Below are 20,385 nucleotides of genomic sequence, written 5' to 3'. Positions count from 1 at the left end.
ACCCCCCCAATACACACATTTGGTACTACCTGGACTCGTGAGTGCGCCAAGGGCACCGGTTGTTGTGGAGAGAGGATTTGCATTGGTGGTGGTAGCTGAGGTTTGGGCGGCGGCAGCGGCGGCTGCTAGAGTTGCCAAATTCTGTAGCTGTAAAGCATTCATTCCTGCAGAAAGAGCATAAAAGGAAACTGCAGCGGTGAGCTTGATTACAAAATTCAAATGACATTTTTGTTTCAAATGAGCATAGCTGGGAGCCTCCACCTTATCCTGTTCTTGGATGGACAAAACAGGGCGATGCCGACATTCCCTTTACCAATAATAAAAGAGACAGAAAAAGAAAAGTCTTCTCCACCTATGAGTTCCATCATTATTGAGGATAAAGGTTCTGTATAGTTTTAAATGAGCTGGTCATTTGCTGTGCAGTGGCTTTGCACATTCGTTTTTCCAGGCTACGGTGCTTTTTATGGTTTTCTTTGTATTTGTTATGTTTGCACTCATTGTTGTTGCTAACCCACCAATAAAATATACCCAAAATAGATTTACATTTATACCCTGTAATCCACCTGTGACAAACCAACTCTCACTTGCTCCCCATAAGGTTCAACCATCTATTTATTTTTTTAATATAAATTTTTATTAGGGTTTCACAAATTTTTATAAACATATATCACAAACAAAGACAAACAAAATAAACAGGTATAACTTAAAAACCATATTTTCTTAAACCTTAGTTCACCGACTTCCCCGTACCTCCCCTTTCTACATTCCAATTTCAAAATTTAATTCAACAAATCCTTATTCTTAATTTTATCTAGTTTATAACCCTTCTTTTTCTTTAACTTAACCCTTACAGCTGTAAACCGCACTTTTTAGAACCAACGTCATTCTAACATTCATAAATTTTACAGTATTTCTTAAGATAGTCCTTAAATTTCTTCCAATCTTCTTCCGCCATCTCTCTTCCCTGGTCTCGGATTCTGCCAGTAAGGTTCAACCATCTATGCTGAGCCATCTACTCTAGCTTTCTCTATGCTGCCTGGTGAGAGCTTTCTGAGTTCTGAGGGAGCGATATTTCTCAATCCTGCTAGCTGAGATCCATTGTGCTAGAGAGAGAACAAGGATTCGACTTTCATCCTGTCTCCCTAGCTGTGGCCCCTTCTTCCCGCTAACGACACAGAAACAACCAAATTTGGGTGGCTCAGAGTTGCCTGTCGAAGTGTGCATCAAATAACATAATGCAGCCCTTTTCAGACGCCCAGTAAGCTTCATGATTCAGTTATGGCAAGCTTCCCATTTCTACATTTTCCCACTCGTAAAGATAAAATGAATGCGTTGCAGACAAAGTCAGAGCCTGCTCTGTCAGAAGGCCAATAGATCAGTATGGCACTATCTAGAGCGACAGTTTTTGCCAAAGACAGTTCTTGATGGGAGACTCCACTGGGAAACAGAATTATCAGGTACGTTCTGGTCACATATGTAGTAATGACTTGGGCACTGGGGGGAGCCAAAGGCTTTCAGTGATATTTCAAGTACGTTTCTTAGGCTACTTAAGAAGTGGTAAACTTAATAATAACCTGCAGAAACAACAACGGCTAGAAGATGAAGACCTCACGCTGCATTTTAAATAGTTGAGAAATAATTGGGGTGTGTGGTTGTTCTTTACAGGCACAGAGATGATGCAAAATTATAAGAACCTGGGGGGGGGGGGAGTCCTGAATGTTTTTAGGTGTGATGCTAGGAAGCAGATTGTGCAAAGAACTTGGCACCAGACAAGATGCAACCATCCTCAGTGGGACTTGGCATTAGTTCAGCATGAAGATCTAGCAGATGCTGCTATGGGCTTAATATAGTTGGAGGCATGAGAGCAGGATACTTAGAAAATCACTTTTCTCCATCTGTGTCTGCAAATATGGTAAAATCTTCAACGGAGACCTTCCTTCAGGTACCTGCATTAGGACCGACTCTGGAGGTGCCCCAGTCATGGAATAATCTCCCAGGGCGGTTACTAAGGAAGAAATCTTATCTGATGTGTACTCGCCAGAATGAGTGAGGCTGTGATACCTTGGATGGAAGATTCCTGTTCTTAGTTAAAATGTGAAGCTCCGCTCAATAATTGCATAGCCCCTTCTGCAACTAGGGATGGATGGAAATGCCAATTCTGATTTTCTCAGTTTCTCATTTTTCCATTCTTAAAATCAGTTCTCAATGTTTCCTCAGCAATTAGCATTTATATATACAGTGGTACCTTGGGTTAAGTACTTAATTCGTTCCGGAGGTCCGTACTTAACCTGAAACTGTTCTTAACCTGAAGCACTACTTTAGCTAATGGGGCCTCCTGCTGCTGCTGCGCCATCGGAGCACAATTTCTGTTCTCATCCTGAAGCAAAGTTCTTAACCTGAAGCACTATTTCTGGGTTAGCAGAGTCTGTAACCTGAAGCGTATGTAACCTGAAGCGTATGTAACCCGAGGTACCACTGTGTGTGTGTGTGTGTGTGTGTGTGTGTGTATATATATATATATATATACACACAGTGGTGCCTCGCAAGACAAAATTAATCCGTTCCGCAAGTCTCTTCGTCTAGCGGTTTTTTCGTCTTGCGAAGCAACCCTATTAGCGGCTTAGCGCTATTAGCGGTTTAGCGGCTATTAAAGGCTTAGCGGCTATTAAAGGCTTAGTGGATTAGCAGCTAAAAGGCTATTAGCGGCTTAGCGGCTTAGAAAAAAGGGGGGAAGCGAAAAAAATCGGAACACTCGCAAGATGTTTTTGGCTTGCAAAGCAAGCCCATAGGGAAAATCGTCTTGCGAAGCAGCTCAAAAACGGAAAACCCTTTCGTCTAGCGGGTTTTCCGTCTTGCGAGGCATTCGTCTTGCGGGGCACCACTGTATACATACATATATATATATATATATATATATATATATATATATATATGTGTGTGTGTGTGTGTGTGTGTATGTGTGTGTGTGTGTATATATATATAATTTCTCCTAATTTTTGTCTACAGATTTGGCCAATTTTGCAAAGTGCTTTTCACTAACACAACACATTTTATATGTTCTTGTCACCAACGCATGCACATTCTACCCCAGCACATCTATTTTTTGCACACATGACCTGGCTGGATACTGAACGGAAGAACTTAAGAAGAGACTGTTGGATCAGGCCAACGGCTCATCTAGTCCACCCTCCTGTTCTCACAGTGGCCAACTAGAGGCCTATGAGAAGTCTGCAAGCATGACCTGAGTGCATAAGCACTCTGTCCAGCTGCAATTCCCAGAAACTGGTATTCAGAGGCATGATGCCTTAGACAGTGAAGGGAGAACACAGCCATTATGGTTAGTAGCCACAGATAGCCTGGTCCTCCACGAATTTGCCTAACCCTCTTTTTAAGCCATCTAAGTTGGAGGCCATCAGGTGTGTTTTCCTTTTCTTACTTTAAAGCAGCCTTTCTCGACCTGTGGGTCCCCAGATGTTGTTGGACTACAACTCCCATCATTCCTAGCCAGCATGACCAGCGGTCAGGGATGATGGGAGTTGTAGTCCAACAACATTTGGGGACCCACAGGTTGAGAACCGCTGCTTTAAAGGGTAGTCTCTGGTACTCCTGATTGCGGAGGAAAATGGAAAATGAAGATTGTGGAGAAGAAGAGGAGGGGAAATAAAAACAAAAATGAAAGCAAAGCAACCTGCAAAGGAGTCCGACCATTGGCCATCGAGCTCAGTGTTATTTGCATAGTCTGACAGTGGCTCTCCGGGGTTCAGACAGGAGCTTTTCTCAGCACTGCCTGGAGATACCAGAGATTAAATCTTGTACGCAAAGCCAAGTGCTCCACCTCTGAGCTACCGTACTTTTTTGTGTATAAGACGCCCCCATGTAAAAGACACCCCCTCTTTTTTCGGGACTCCAAAGAGAGAAAATGGGGGAAGATTGCCCAGACTTGTTGAGCTTTTTTTGGGCAACGCAACAGCAAATCGCACACACATCGGCGAAGCTACCAATCGTCTGCACGCTTGCCAAGAGCAAGCACCAATCGCCCGCCCAATTGCCGCAGCAGCCAATAGCCAACGGACCTTGCAGCACCCACCAATCACCCGCAAAAAAACGCCACGGAAAATATCCCGCTCGCAGCAGCCACCAATCGGCCATCCCACCTCTCCACTATCTGTGTACATAAGACGACACCAAGTTTTTGGCATAATATTTTAATACTAGGTTTTGAGGCCTAACCTGTTGATGCTTTTTTTTAATATGCTCAGACTTTGGCTTTTATTTTGGGTTGTTGTGCTGGAGTTCTTTGTGTTTGAATTCTCCAACAGCTTAAATAGCTTTGAGAAATTCATTTTTCCATTTTCGGCGTCTCATTTTAACGTTCTTAGGCTTCTTCTTCTTGTGCATTGAACATTTTTCACTTTAAGGAAGATTTCTTGGGGGCAAGTGGTTTTTCCACCTGGCCTGGTTTAGTTCTAGTTGTTTTTCTATTTTCCGCTCCTCACTGGATTATATTTTAATACAATAACCTAGTCTTATACACTGAAAAATACGGTAATTTCTAAGGCAATGCAATGATTTCCCTGCCCTTGGAAGGGACTGCATTGTACTTTCGCGGGCCGCACTTGCTGCCTGTCTCGCATTCCTGAACCTGCACTTTTCACATGTGTTTGGTTCCCCCTCCCCACCGCCTTTCCCTTACATCCCACAGCAGAGCCGGACAGAAAATAATGTGATCATTTTTCTTTGAAACTGTTGAACATTCCACAAACGCAGCGCTCTCTGAAGAAATGCAAATCACTCAAAACTCTAAAGCACAGCCTGATAGACAGAGTGGCGCAAACAGCCGCTCACACCCCTTCTGCCTTCTGGGAATAAGCTGCTGGAAACTAAAGAACTCTTAATCTTCATGATGCGAGAAAAACGTCGCGAATAAAAGTGGAATCTGACTCTGCGTTCGGTAATCTGCATCTACCAGTAAGCTAACAAAACTTGCCCAATATTACGGACAGCAAGAATCCCAACTTTGATTTTGCAGCTTGGCAGATTAAAAATACAATTAAATTATGTTCATAACAGATGCACAATATGCCTGTTTGAAATGTAATATTTTTTTTTAAAAAAAAACCCAACAACAACATATTTATAAGGAAGAGGGGCCATGAAAATTTAATTTAATGTTCACCTTAGGTAATTTCATGTCTTATTGTTCAGAGCAATTACCATAAATCTACATATCAATAAGCACGAACAGATGTCAGTTGTTACAGCCGCTTGCCAATCAGGCCTGTTAAAAACTGGCAGATGGATGGCTGCAAAACCCTCTCATAAGGCCCATTAGCACATTCACAGGAAAGCCAGGTAGCACCACTGCAGAGTCACTCATGCAGGCTGGTTAAAACACAAGCACAATCGGAGATCTGAGGGGTTTTTTTTAGCTCACAACTTGAGTTGTGAAACCTGCAGGGCAATCTGTGACCACCCACTCAAGAACCTAGCCCAGGCATGTCCAAAGTCTGGCCCGATAGAAAGTTTCATCCGGCCCCACAGGCAAGTCCGTTTATGGTTGTTGCATCCACGTGCTGCTGTTGTTGTTGTTTAGTCGTTTAGTTGTGTCCGACTCTTCGTGACCCCATGACCAGAACACGCCAGGCACTCCTGTCTTCCACTGCCTCCTGCAGTTTGGTCAAGCTTATGTTAGTAGCTTGGAGAACACTGTCCAACCATCTCGTCCTCTGTCGTCCCCTTCTCCTTGTGCCCTCAATCCTTCCCAACATCAGGGTTTTTTCCAGGGAGTCTTCTTTTCTCATGAGGTGGTCAAAGTATTGGAGCCTCAGCTTCACGGTCTGTCCTTCCAGTGAGCACTCAGGGCTGATTTCCTTCAGAATGGATAGGTTTGATCTTCTTGCAGTCCATGGGACTCTCAAGAGTCTCCTCCAGCACCACAATTCAAAAACATCAATTCTTCGGCGATCAGCCTTCTTTATGGTCCAGCTCTCACTTCCATACATCACTACTGGGAAAACCATAGCTTTAACTATCCACATGCTATGGATAGCCTACCCTCCCGCTGCGTGCTGGCATCCATTGTCCGGCTCTAGGACCCTGTTAGCGGTGGACTGTTGCTGTTGTCCAGCTAATGCTCTGCTCGCGCAGGCGCCCATCTCTGTATCGATGACGCTGAGTGGCTCGCTTAGATGTCCTGTTCTTTATACGTCCCTCTGATTGGCTAGCAAAGGCACCCCACTCTTTATCCATCCCGCTGATCGTTCTGCGTTCTGCTCTCTCTTCCGCCCAACATTAGGTTCTTGTTGCCGCCCTCTGTTAATGTCCTGCTCCCATCCACCGTTCTGCTTGCTCTCTGTTCTGCCTGCTCAACCATTCCAATCCTAAAAAGCTCACCAACTTCAACTCTAAAAAAAAGCTCAATAAAATGGTTGGCCCTCATGCATGTTCACTTCATCAAATCCGGCCCTCTTTGAAAAAAGTTTGGACACTCCTGACCTAGCCCCCAAAGCAGAGACTGGCCACTGGCTGGTAGTTAAGATTTTCCAAATCCAGGGGGAACTTCTTGAGGAGTAGTTTTAGCCTCCTTCAAGCAGGCAGGGCAATCTGCAACCACCCACTCAAGAACCTAGCCCAGGCATGTCCAAAGTCTGAATTTTGAATTATGGTGCTGGAGGAGACTCTTGAGAGTCCCATGGACTGCAAGAAGATCAAACCTATCCATTCTGAAGGAAACCAGCCCTGAGTGCTCACTGGAAGGACAGATCCTGAAGCTGAGGCTCCAATACTTTGGCCACCTCATGAGAAGAGAAGACTCCCTGGAAAAGACCCTGATGTTGGGAAAGATGGAGGGCACAAGGAGAAGGGGACAACAGAGGACGAGATGGTTGGACAGTGTTCTCGAAGCTACCAGCATGAGTTTGACCAAACTGCGGTAGACAGTGGAAGACAGGAGTGCCTGGTGTGCTCTGGTCCATGGCATCATGAAGAGTCGGACACGACTAAATGACTAAACAACAACAACAACAAGCAGGCAGGGACCGCCACTTCTTACAGGAAGGCATTAATCGCCTCGCTGCTAATGTTTAGCATCTAATAGGGGCAAGGGCCCTGAGCACAAGTGGTCACCCTGAGCGATCCAAGCACCTTGTCCACATCCTTGAACCTTACAAACTGAAACTCATTCAACACAACAGGACTGAACAGGGCTCTGGACACCCCTTGAACATCCAGATTCCGCTGTAACAGAAGAGTCAGGATCCCGGGGGATGCAAGCGATTTCCTCCTCAAAATGCTTTGCAAATGGGTCACAGTGAGCTGCTGTCAGTTCTGCAACCTCTTTTGGGCCAGACTCCATTCAGGGAGACTTCTTGCCCTATTTTAAGCCACAAATCACTATTTCCCAAGTGATGATGCTTATCAGGCACAATTGACCAGCCACTGGCTGTGGTAGCATTTAGTCTAACCACAGACCATTTCTCAGGTCGCTTTCACAATATCTTAATTCTATCCTACTTTGATTTAAAGGGAGGGAAATGAAACAATATTGCATCAATTCCCCCCCCCCAAAAAACACACACACACACACACACACACACACAGACCTGTTACTTTTGCAGTCTTTCTTCTTTCAGAGAATAATGTAGGCATTCACACAAATTGGGCAAAACAACCAAAAACAATAAGCACAATATTACATACTTTGGCAGGACAATCCTTTCGTTTCCTTAGAAAACTTTTCTTAACAACACCAGCCAAAGACACAGAGTTAGGATTGCCTCTGGGGACACACAGGTGTCTAGGAGTTTGTTTTCAGTACCAGAACTGAGCTCACACAAAAGTCCACAACCTGGTTACCCCAAAATGTTCATCATTTCAGCTTAATTTAAGTGGGAAAATTCATTTTGTTGTTGCTATTGCTGAACAACTGGGAACCAGAAAGCCTTGCCAATCTACTACTGTACACCACCCAAAGATCTAATCTATGTTGTGCACATCATTTCCTAAAATGATTTGCAGTAGTGGCACCAACGTTTCCTTTTATTTGTTACTTTGAGGAAGGCAAAGAGGCAGTGGAAGAAATGACCAGCAGAACTGGAAGATAATAATCTGGCAAAATGAAACCGAAAAGGGGCTCCATATTGCAAGTTGGTGTTGAGGATGTTTGGAAAAGTTGAAGTCTATGTCAAGAGACCACTGGTAGCAAACTGGCAGAGACGGCAGTAAAATGTGGGGATCGGAAGAACCAGTCTCAAGCTGTTCCAACAATGGGCCATAATTCCGGCGACGCAGTATGGCTGTACTTGTATTAGACAGGAAAATCTCCAGCACCGTTTCCCTCTTCCGTCGCTCCATTCTTCATTCATTCTACAGGGCTAACCAAAGCCAAACATTACCGGCAGCCTTTAAAGCTCAAAGCCAGTTCCAAAAAACGCCAACTGTGAAAATGTTGTTTATCGTATTAAGATATATTTTTGATGACGGGGAAAGAAAAAAAACCTGTGCTAGATTATGAGTGTAACATAATAGAAGCCGCAAGTGCTTGCCAACGGATCTGAGCCAGAGAAAATAACTCAGAGATATTGTCATCTGTGGGCCAATTTATATTGTCAGACAGCGGATTCTGCATTAGTCTCTGGTGCCAGTGCAATAATGGCATATTGTAAGGATGAAGCGCACAGTGCCAATGGGGAGTAGCTCATCTCTTTTTCATAGGCGTACTTCAAGATCCATTCAAAAGCAAAGCATTAATAAAAGAAGAAAAAGGAGGAGGAGGAGGAGAAGAAGAAGAAAAGGGAGGAACAGCGGATAGCTTAAGCCCTTTCCTGTGTTGCGAGGCTGGAGGGAAGCACCACTAATTTGCTGATTTAGTCAGAGCATAATTAAAAATAAACTACCACGCCAATTTGATGACAATGGGGCTAAGGGAGGGGTTTGTGCTTTTGTGAGAAATGTTAAACAAACCGTGTAGAGGGGCAGCAAATAGGCTTTCAACACTTTTGCATGGCAGGCGCAATGCGCACCTGTGCTCATAACACAATCCTCTCACACCACGTTAAGTTAGCATGGTGGGTCACCCAGCTGGAACGACCTTTTATTAATCACTATGCATTGGTTACTACCAGCACACAGTTCATTACTGAGCAGCCGTCCACCTAAATGCCTTTCAAGTTATCCTTTGTCTTTCTTGCTTTCCAGTTACTTTCTTTTGCTTCTTCCCTTCTTCCCCTCCCCAGTCCTGGACCAAACGATTATGTGCTTTAAAATAAAAAACAAAACTATACCCTGCTTTGTAATGTTGCAGGATACTTCTTTCTGAAATCCAAAAGGTCTTTAGTTAGTTTCTAGCGGCTGTAAATGGGCACCAGGGCACATGTTATCAAAAGGTAGGTTCTGTAATTTCAGATGCCCTTAAGAATGTCACGACGTTCTTATACCTGTTTCTTATTATCGAAGTTGCCCGAGACTATCATGAACTTGTTTGCACAGAACTCGCAAACACTTCTCACCGGAGATTAGAAAGGAATTCTCTCTGTTGGAATATGCATCAAGAGCTACAAAACAGGAGCCAGGAGGAGCAGGTCTCCCAACCACTAACAAACTGTTAGCATGGGTGAGCGGCCAAGAAAAGGAGAACAGGGGCTATTTTGCACACTTCCTTCTTTTAGACATACTCATAAATGCACACTTTAAAGATACTTAAAAGCTTATACCAACACTTCCTGCTCTCCAAATCCAGCGATTCCCTATATGCTATCGATGTCTCTCCCCGGCTTGGATTTTCAGAGCATAGGGAAACTGTGGGACAAGCAATGGCTAGAGGACAATGCTACATGGATGAAGTGGAATGTGAGAGCCCGACCGCAGCAAAGCTCTTTTTAACATTGCTTGCTAAGAGACAACTCTGGAAACAAAAGGCAACTGACTGCAGAACAGAAACCGGAGGAGACATTTCAAACTGATTCAGCACAAGACGATAGGCATCTCTTGCACACACCCTGAAGCATCAAGCCATATGCTTAAATTTAAGGTGCTTCCAGACAGAGGCTTAATATTGGAAATGGGTCACAGAGAAGTAACTGACAATAGGTGTTGGTTTTTGTTTTAACTTCGCAGGTTTGACTGTGGAAAGCAGGGGTGCCCAAAGTTTTGTCAAAGAGGGCCAGATTTGATGAAGGGAACATGTGTGAGGGCTGCCCAAAGCTGTTTTTTTAAAAAACAATTTTTAACCCCAAAGGATTTGACCCCAGGACATACAGTGGTACCTCTGGTTGTGAATGGGATCCGTTCCAGAGGCCCGTTCGCAACATGAAAGTAACGCAACCCGCAGTGGCGCATCTGTGCGTCCGCAGGTTGTGATTCACCGCTTCTGCACATGACGTTATTTTGCACTTCTGCGCATGAAAAATCCGTTTCGGGGGCCTAATCTGGCCTGCCAGTTGATTTAATCTGGTCCACATGGCACTATACAGTCATACCTCATGTTACGTCCGCTTCATGTTACCGGGACTTAACCTGAAAGAACGTAACATGAAGCGGACGTAACATGAGGTATGACTGTATAGTGCCATGTGGGCCAGATTAAATCAACTGGCAGGCCAGATTAGGCCCCCGAAACGGACTTTGGGCATGCCTGGTGGAAAGAGTAAATTTGGGTAAAATGTTGGTGGTGGGGGTAGCATTTTGATGCTACTGGTACCCTCAGACACTGCAAAAACTTTTGCATGCGTGAGCAGTACCCATGCAACAACAAACACCCACGTGGAAGCTCTCTTAAGTGGCTGGATATTCTTAAGACCCCGTGGGGACAGAGCACAAATGACAAAGAAGCAACACGAAAGGAGGAGGGGAAGAAAGAAGAAATGGATTAACAAGAAAGCCTCAACTCACCAGCCATTTGTTGAATGCCGCTGAAGGCACCCAAGTTACTGGAGGAGGTTGCTTGCTGCAGAAGCTGCAAATCAACAACAACAACAACAACATTAATGAGGTTAATAACGCAACAAGTTAAAGATTAAAACAAAATTATCTGAATCAAATTAAATTTGGGATACTTATAGTTTCCTTTACATTTATACAGTCTCTTGCTTCTGCCTGGTGTTGAAATGAAGGTCCCCAGAGTCGATGCTGTAAATCCATATTAATGTCTAATCTCTATTAAGAAACACACAGACACTGGGGAAACTCAATAACATTGCTGCTTTAAAACAATTAATCAATTTACTCTTTTTAACAGCCAGGTGTTAAATCTATTTCAGCCCGACGTAGCGTGACTAATCATTGCCCTCTGCAGTCTAGCAGTTACCATAACTCATCTCTGTCAATCACAGTCTATTTTTCCACCTCCCCACTTAAAACAGAGGCTTATCGCTTGGGCATCTTTTGTGGTGTATGTTCAGGTAAGAGTGCACAACTTTGCTTCATCCAGCATGCCTGAGGGGAAATGCTAAGTCAAAGGGCCTGAGGACCCCGTGCTGAATAGTATTTTGGGCACCCCTTAAAATAAGGAGCCCCTCTTTCTCCCAGAACTGCATTTCCTCAGGCAAACCAAAGAAGCCACGCAGAGCGCTATGCGCACAGATGCATGCTTACTACCTGACGACTGTGACATCAGGTGGTGACCTGCATGTGTGAACGGCCCACTAGAGACATGACACCACAAACAGAACATTTACGGCGATGCAAATGCATTGTTTTTTCAATGGATACAATTCACATATACAAGTCATTCAGTGTACAGACATCAAGTGTACAGATATTCAGGCATGTGCAGACCAGGCTCTAGCGACAGATATGCACAGATCCAGACATTCTTACCCTGCCATTCCCCACTGCATATTATGGTCTGCTTGGCTGTGTTTATTTATTGTTAAATTTAAATCCCGACCTTCCTGCCCAGGGTATTCTACTCATTATGTTCAGCACAACCTGGCCCAAAAGGGATATAGGTACTGCTCGTGTTATGCAAAAAAGTCATATGGTGTGGTGAGGCAACATCTTTCACAGGGCCATTGAATCATAGAATTGTAGAACTGGAAGGGACACCATGAGTCATCTAGTCTAACCCCTCCGCAATGCATTCCACAGTTTGGAATGTTAAGATATATACAAGCTCCATTCATGCCTTCTTCACGCACACAACATTTCCCTATTGACTGTGGAGCTGGGACAAGCTTTAAGCCCCCTAAATTGCACCTGCGTTTAGAATTAATTGCACCTTGCACATGGATGTTTGCAGAGAAATCCCTACGATTAAGCCAGCACCTACGTGGGTGTAGAGGCTCTGCGTGACTGAGACGACTGCACAGTCACGGAGAGCGGGTTCGTGTGAGCAGATGCACGGGTAGAGGGCTTCCTCTGCAGAAAATCAAGTGCAGCATGCAATCATTGCAGAAAGTAGCTGTGATATTATGGGGGCTGGAAGCGCAACCTTGCTCCGCTGTCACCATGGAAATGCAGCACATCTGAGTAATGTGTGAATTGGGCTGCTGCCTTTCAAGGTAAGCAAAATTCTTCATCAGGAAGCCAGTGAAAAGACGATCCCCTACAAAGATATCGCTGACCCATTTTTGCACCGTTTTCTACTGGAGCGGCAACTGTCTGTATCAACACAGTAAAGGAGCATCTGCTATGATCTGAACCTGGGGGAAAGGAGGATTTTAAAGGCATTCAGCACAAGACCAAACCATTCTGAGAGGAGCTGTGGGCTTAACTTCACACACAGCTATGTGTATTCCCAGCTTGCATTTCCTTTTAAAAAAACCAAAACAAATTCAAGTTTCCAGTCCTTCCTACTGTGAGAATAGGTTTAACATGGTTTGGATCCATCCACTCAGTCAGTTGAACTCGGCTCCTATCGAAACCTGTGGGAACAACTTATTTCACCGATTTCACTTTGAACTAAGGCCAACTAACATAGCCTGGATCCAACGCAATATTTGGATAATGCAAACCAGAGAAGCTAGGGGGATGGAGGAAGGGTGGCAGAGTGGTTAGGAGTAGGAGGTCCAATACAAGCTTTTTGTGCCCCCCAACACCTGAGAATAAGTTGTGCAAAATGAGGAACGAATGCAAATCTGAATATTGCATTCAGCTCCTCTTTGCATAGAATATAGTTTATCGTACACAGTGTAGAAATGTGGTTTTATATAAGTGCATATTACCCTGACACGATAACATCCTGGTTTATCCTGTCCTGTCCTGCTGTACTCTGAGGACTCCTTCCCAACACTCCAAATCATGGCTTGGATGATGGGAAGGAAATGTTGTATCTGAACCGACTCACAGAGAGAGAAAAATGTGCACAGAGGAATCACTTGATCAGTTCATATCCAATTATTTAATATAAAGTTTATATGTTAAATGAATGCATATGCAGTACTGTAATGTAATGTAATGCATACTGCTCAACCGTCCTGATTTAAGCTGGACATCCTGGACACTTCTGATTGGATCTCAGAATGTCCCATTTTTTTGGTCCGGTATTCTGGTGTGGGTCAGCTGGGGAGGGCCTGGGTGCTTGAGAGAGCCAGTGTGGTGTAGTGGTTAAGAGTGGTAGACTTGTAATCTGGTGAACTGGGTTCGTGTCTCCACTCCTCCACATGCAGCTGCTGAGTGACCTTGGGCTAGTCACTTCTTTGAAGTCTCTCAGACTCATTCACCTCACAGAGTGTTTGTTGTAGGGGAGGAAGGGAAAGGAGATTGTAAGCCGCTTTGAGATTCCTTAGGGTAGTGATAAAGCGGGATATCAAATCCAAACTCTTCTACTCTTCTTCTTCTTGACCTCTCCCATGCCTTCTGATTCTTCCCTACAAATTCCTTCTCTCCTCAGCTGTTTTTCACTTAGCTAGGCCTACTTTTGGTTTGGAGTCTGGATCATAGCTGTCAACTTTCCCCCTTTTTAAAGGGAAATTCCCTTATTCCGAATAGGATTCCTCGCAAGAAAAGGGAAAAGTTGACAGCTATGGTCTGGATGGTGAAGAATAAATTTACAACCATCTGGGAAGGATCAGCTCCTCTTGCAAGTAGCAGCATAATCCAGAAGACCATAGGAAGCTTCCTTAAACCTGAGTCAGACCACTGGGCCCATCTAGTCTAGAATGACTACCAGCAGATTTCCAAGATTTCAGACGGGACATTTCCTGAACCTGAGATGTTCTCTGTGTACAGAACTTTCTTCTTTGCCCCTGAGCTCTACATAGAATTCTAGAGTTGGAAGGGACTCCCAGAGGCATCTAGTCCACCCCCTTGCAATGAAGCAATCTTTAGCCCAATGTGGGGCTAGAACCCCTGACCCTGTGAGCCACATGCTCTACTGACTGAGCTATCCCATGTCTATACAGAAGTAAGCCCCACCAAATACAGTGAGCTCACTCCCAGGTAAGTACATATAAGATTGTAGCATAAGTGCCTATCTTCTTCCTGCGTTAACATTTCTGTCATGGGACAGACCCCTGGTCCATTCACCCAAGTATTACCTAGTGTGAGTGATGCTGGTTCTCTACTCTAGAGTCTTAGGCATGGGTAGGCAAACTAAGGCCCGGGGCCCGGATCCGGCCCAACTGCCTTCTAAATCCGGCCCACGGATGGTCCGGGAATCAGCGTGTTTTTACATGAGTAGAATATGTGCTTTTATTTAAAATGCATCTCTGGGTTATTTGTGGCGCATAGGAATCCATTCATTCCCCCCCCCCCTTTTCAAGATATAGTCCAGCCCCCCACAAGGTCTGAGGGACAGTGGACCGGCCCCCTTCTGAAAAAGTTTGCTGATCCCTGGTCTTAAGCAAAGGTATTTTCCAGTCCTGCTACATGTGATCCAATTAAACCCAGATGCCAGGGGTAAAACCTTCCACGTTTGAGATTTTGCTACTTTGGAGAACCCCTTTGCAGCTCATATTAGGCTGATGTTTTCATGCAGACACAGACCCATTCAAGTGCATGCAACAGAAACGTGGGCAGGAATTCTGTGTGCAAGAGATGAATAAATATCCCTGCTCAGACTGGACAGGCAAAGGAAGAGCGGTAGCTTTCCTTAGATCTTCTGCAGTTTTGGCAAAAAGTTCCAAAATGTGAACATTTTGCCTTTTTGCACATTAATTTTTTTTAAACTCTGATTTTAAAGTTTGTGATGCATGCATGCTTTGAACCACGTGTGCAAGTGCAAGACATTTAGGATGGCTAAATCCCCACAGCTAAAATAAGGAGCCTGCAGCCCACTGAGGGGCAGATTTCCTCCCTCAAATGCATCACAGTGAACACTCTTATTCCAAATGCATCCATCATTTCATATCTCTGCATTACAGAAAGTGAGCAATCTCCCGCCAATCGTTTTTCAAATAAATTTGTCTTTTTCATTTTCCTTACAAAGGGCAAATAAAGTTTTGACCATCAACTTGCTCACCTTCTGCCATGCAAAGGAGACCTTGTGGAGTGAAACAAACATAATTTACAGTGACATCTGATACATGTCTACTCAAAAGTAAGCTTCGTTGAGTTTAGTGAGACTTGTTTCTCAGTCAATATACAGAGAAATTGCAATGTTAGCCCGCAAGGTCTTAGGCATGAACCCCACAGAACTCAACAGGACTTGCTTCTGAGTAGACATTACGTAGGATTGTGCTGTTAGCTTGCAGAGCATTTTTGCAAATAGCCATTTTCAGAGGGAACATTTCAAAATGAAATGAAGGGTAACATGGGAATGTATGTATGAAATGTATGAAATGTACAGGATTTCAAATAGAAGGGGTCTGGATTCCAAAAACTAGCCAGAATTGCACATATAATTAAGAATGTCAGGGATCTTTAAATTTCTCTGAAAGGTTCATATTCAACTTTCAGGAATATAGTTTTTGGTTGCTGTATGTGTGTGTGTGTGTGTGTGTATATATATATATATATGACAGGACTGAAGGAGAGACATATGCAGAACTGAGTGTTTCAGACAAAACAACACAAAGCAAAACAAAACAAACAAACAAACAAACCAACAAACCACAGCAGCACAAACCACAGTGAACCACACCATACTTGCCACTGAAATAGTACCAGTATCAAATAGATCAGCTCTCTGACACTCACACTCATATCTGCACACCTGAACATACCGCACCTTGAAAAACTGACCATTCACTCAGAATTTCACTTAAGCATCAGCATTTGAAATTCAGATTGTGAAATGTAACCATGTAAATTTGAGAAAATGCATGTGGATCATTTCCCCAAATTTCTCTTCAGCCCTTGCTGCCGTCCTTAACACAGTGCTGTCAATTTACATGACAGCTTAATGAAATAGATATTCCCTGCTATGCTTAAAACATATTCTGCTAAGTATCGCAAGTTTGCTTTGAAAGTGCTCGTAATCAAATTTAATGATTACTTACAGCCAGGTACTGTGGCGTAAGTCCTCCAAGACCTGTAAGATTCCCCCAGGTGGCAGTGTTGAGCTGTTGCATTTGTTGCGCCAGCTGCTGTTGTAAACGTCTCTGCTCCTTGTCCTTTTGGGTATCAGCAAACTTCACGACTATTGGTGAAGAACAGCCCTGCGATTGGACAGATTGGTGGGAAAAAATTCATTCTAGCATACATTTACATGAGTCTTTTTTTTTTCTTTTTCTGTTTCCCCGCCCACAGAACCATGTTGAGATGACCTGTATTAATTTAATTGATTAAATGACTCATGTAAAGGTGTGCAAAAGTTTGGATTTCTATGCAACTCAACAGCGAAAGAGGGAATGATTCGGAGTGCTTGATACGCCCTGCATTCAATAGGACACTCTTTAATATCTTTTTAGAGATAGCATTAATATATTGTTTAAAGTGAGCATTAGTTGAATTAAAATAGTTTAATTAAATGAAACTCTGTTTTGAGGAAAAGCTAGTTCTGTTATGTATCGTTGGTTCTGAAGAAGGGAGGGAGGGAGGGAAAGAAGGAAGAACGAGAAAGTTGTAGATTTCTTGTTATACTTGAACTTGTTTGGGAGGGGAAATCTGGTTAATGCGAACTATAGCTAGAGGAAACTATGGTTCGTGATCCTGGCTTGCTCACTCACTTTAAGAGGTGGGGATCCTGCAGCCCTTGAGATATAAAAAATAATAAAATTTCTTCCAGTAGCACCTTAGAGACCAACTAAGTTTGTTATTGGTATGAGCTTTCGTGTGCATGTAGAAACCAGTAGGAGAACACTTCAATCTCTCAGGACATTCTTTACAAGATCTCAAAGTACAGTGGTACCTTGGGTTACAGATGCTTCAGGTTACAGATGCTTCAGGTTACAGACTCCGCTAACCCAGAAATAGTACCCTGGGTTAAGAACTTTGCTTCAGGATGAGAACAGAAATCGTGCTCCGGCGGCAGCGGGAGGCCCCATTAGCTAAAGTGGTACCTCAGGTTAAGAACAGTTTCAGGTTAAGAACGGACCTCCAGAACGAATTAAGTTCTTAACCCGAGGTACCACTGTAGCTGTCTTATTACAAAAGAATTTCAGAAATAGACTGGAAAGAGAAGTTGCTGAAATGCAACTTATTACCAAACTTAAAACCATGGAGAGACCTGGTCTGAATAGAGACATTGGATTCTTATCTCATTATACATGATAAAACCATCATGTATAATGTTTTTATCCATCTCACCCCTTGCTCGGACTGGGTGTCCATCAATATGCAGATGATACCCAGCTCTACCTCTCTTTCAAATCAGAACCAGTGAAGGCGGTGAAGGTCCTGTGTGAGTGCCTGGAGGCGGTTGGAGGATGGATGGCGGCTAATGGATTGAAGTTGAATCCTGACAAGACAGAAGTACTGTTTTTGGGAGACAGGGGGCGGGCTGGTGTGGAGGACTCCCTGGTCCTGAATAGGGTAACTGTGCCCCTGAAGGACCAGGTGCGCAGCCTGGGAGTCATTTTGGACTCACAGCTGTCCATGGAGGCGCAGGTCAATTCTGTATCCAGGACAGGTGTCTACCAACTCTACCTGCTACGCAGGCTGAGACCCTACCTGCCCGCAGACTGTCTCGCCAGAGTGGTGCATGCTCTAGTTATCTCCCACTTGGACTACTGCAATGTGCTCTACGTGGGGCTACCTTTGAAGGTGACTCGGAAACTACAACTAATCCAGAATGCGGCAGCTAGACTGGTGACTGGGGGCGGCCGCCAAGACCACATAACACCGGTCTTGAAAGACCTACATTGGCTCCCAGTACGTTTCCGAGCACAATTCAAAGTGCTGGTGTTGACCTTTAAAGCCCTAAACAGCCTCGGCCCAGTATACCTGAAGGAGAGTCTCCACCCCCATCGTTCTGCCCGGACGCTGAGGTCCAGCGCCGAGGGCCTTCTGGCGGTTCCCTCATTGCGAGAAGCAAAGCTACAGGGAACCAGGCAGAGGGCCTTCTCGGTAGTGGCGCCCGCTCTGTGGAACGCCCTCCCATCAGATGTCAAAGCGATAAATAACTACCTGACATTCAGAAGACATCTTAAGGCAGCCCTGTTCAGGGAAGTTTTTAATCTGCGATATTTTACTGTATTTTTGGTTTCTATGGAAGCCGCCCAGAGTGGCTGGGGAGGCCCAGCCAGATGGGCGGGGTACAAAAAATAAATTATTATTATTATTGCTTTTTCCTGTAAGACCAATTGCAGTCGTTAACAGTCAACAGGTTTACCACACCTATCAGCCAATCACCCATACCCACCACCCTTCTGAGTAATACCCCTCCCCAACCTCTCACTATGTATCAGGGTCTGGTGACTTCTGTTTCAGTGTATCTGAAGAAGTGTGCATGCACACGAAAGCTCATACCAATAACAAACTTAGTTGGTCTCTAAGGTGCTACTGGAAGGAATTTAGTTTTTGTTTCGACTATGGTAGACCAACACGGCTACCTACCTGTAACTAGAACCCTTGAGATATTGTTAGACTCCAACTCCAGCCAGTCCCAGCCACCATATCCAGTGGTCAGGAATGCTGACTGTTGTAGTCTAGCAAAATCGGGAGGTGGGGGAATAAACTCCACTCTGTGGTTTAGACTAACTGGAGAACCCAAGTTCAGATCTATGAGGGAACTCTGGTTGGTTTAAAACCAGAAGTAGATGCCTCCTAGCCCATCCTCTGCTGCACCCCACAGGAGTGTAAAAGAGGGGAGAATGTGCAAGTACAAGGCACAAGCAGGTTTGTTCATGTAACGCCAAACCACGGTTTAGTGTTACGTTCAAAGTGCCCCAAAGGTTATACCGGCTGAAATCCTCCATCCTTTTCCTTGGGCACTGTGCGGTCTCTTTTGGAAGTCTAAGGTTGCAGTCTTAAGCAGTCGTAATGTCAAGTAAACTTTTTAAGGATTAAGCAACAGACCGTGCAAGAGAAGTTCTGTTCTTTCTTTCCTTTCACCACCAAAATTAATAAACAAAGCGTGCTTTTCACTGAAGAGCTCCATAGTAGAACGATGATCAATTTTACAATAAAAAATTATGGGATGAAACTGTGGCGATAATTTGCCTTGTGCAGAAGCAACTCAGCGATATGCTGGCGTTCTAATTATTATGTGTAGGAATCGATGGTTTGGGGTGGGTGGGTGCAATCACAACTGTGCAGAAACATCTATTTTAATGGCAATGGGTTGCACCCTGGAACAATAGCAGTATGTCTCACAGGATCACATCTGCTTAAATGACTGTAGGAAAATGTAGTTTTTTCTGTTTTGGAGGTGGGGTAGGGGACAAGTAAAAATTAGGTCACAGAGGTGATCAAACAATGGTCTGTAAATATTACAGAGACATCATCAAGGCATCATCATTGCTTCCTCCAAGCAGTTTAAAGTTTAATGAAAAAAATATTTTCTTGCATTCACTATATAAATTGAAGCTGTTTCCCCTCTTCCCCCAGTTTAAATGAAAGAATAGGCAACATGGCAAATTTGGATTCTGTTTCATGTCAGATTTTGTAGGAGATACAAGCAGCTTACTGCGTACTCCCAGTACACAGATGAATGAATAGGACTCTTAAAATCTCTTTCAAACGAAGCAGAAATAAATTTCAAGGACAGGAATATGAGATAGCAGTTCAAGTCTACAGTCTTTCAGCTCTGAGCTCCACATGACAGCCAATATTGTATTTATGAATGCTAACTGGCAGTAAATTGTATAAAACAATATTGCAGCATTTTGTGAATCTATAATACGACCCCGCTCCCCCCCAGTCTGCTTCATATTTCATCAGGGCAGAATTTCAAGAGCACAAACATCACAAAGATTGAAATCATACACAGCACAGTGGCTTCGTATCGGAAAATAATTGTTATTGCCCTAACTAATTTGTTCCATGATAAAAAAATAAAATAAAATTAGTTGCCTTCGACTAATGAAATAATTGAGCATAACTTCACATATATATCTGTCTGTCACA

General features: G+C 43.9%; 1 protein-coding gene across 50 annotated transcripts in view; it reads right to left on the bottom strand.

The window, feature by feature from the left end:
• Positions 1-20,385, bottom strand: part of CELF2 (CUGBP Elav-like family member 2) — a 547,342-nt gene that overhangs the window by 45,655 nt on the left and 481,302 nt on the right. For 31 of the 50 annotated variants that reach the window (XM_083461288.1, XM_083461309.1, XM_083461275.1 and 28 more), the window contains 4 exons: positions 16,377-16,535; positions 11,068-11,151; positions 10,888-10,951; positions 30-164 (listed from right to left, as the gene is read on the bottom strand). In XM_083461288.1, the coding sequence (XP_083317414.1) occupies positions 30-164; positions 10,888-10,951; positions 11,068-11,151; positions 16,377-16,535 (442 nt within the window). The remainder of the gene's footprint in view (positions 1-29; positions 165-10,887; positions 10,952-11,067; positions 11,152-16,376; positions 16,536-20,385) is intronic. The other 19 variants (XM_083461294.1, XM_083461295.1, XM_083461297.1 and 16 more) reach the window with 1 other exon arrangement.

Source organism: Podarcis liolepis (assembly GCF_965112155.1).
Source record: "Podarcis liolepis genome assembly, chromosome: 10".
NCBI classification, from domain to species: Eukaryota; Metazoa; Chordata; class Lepidosauria; order Squamata; family Lacertidae; genus Podarcis; species Podarcis liolepis.
Note: the sequence above shows the minus strand (reverse complement) of the source record. Positions and strands in the feature narration are given on the sequence as shown.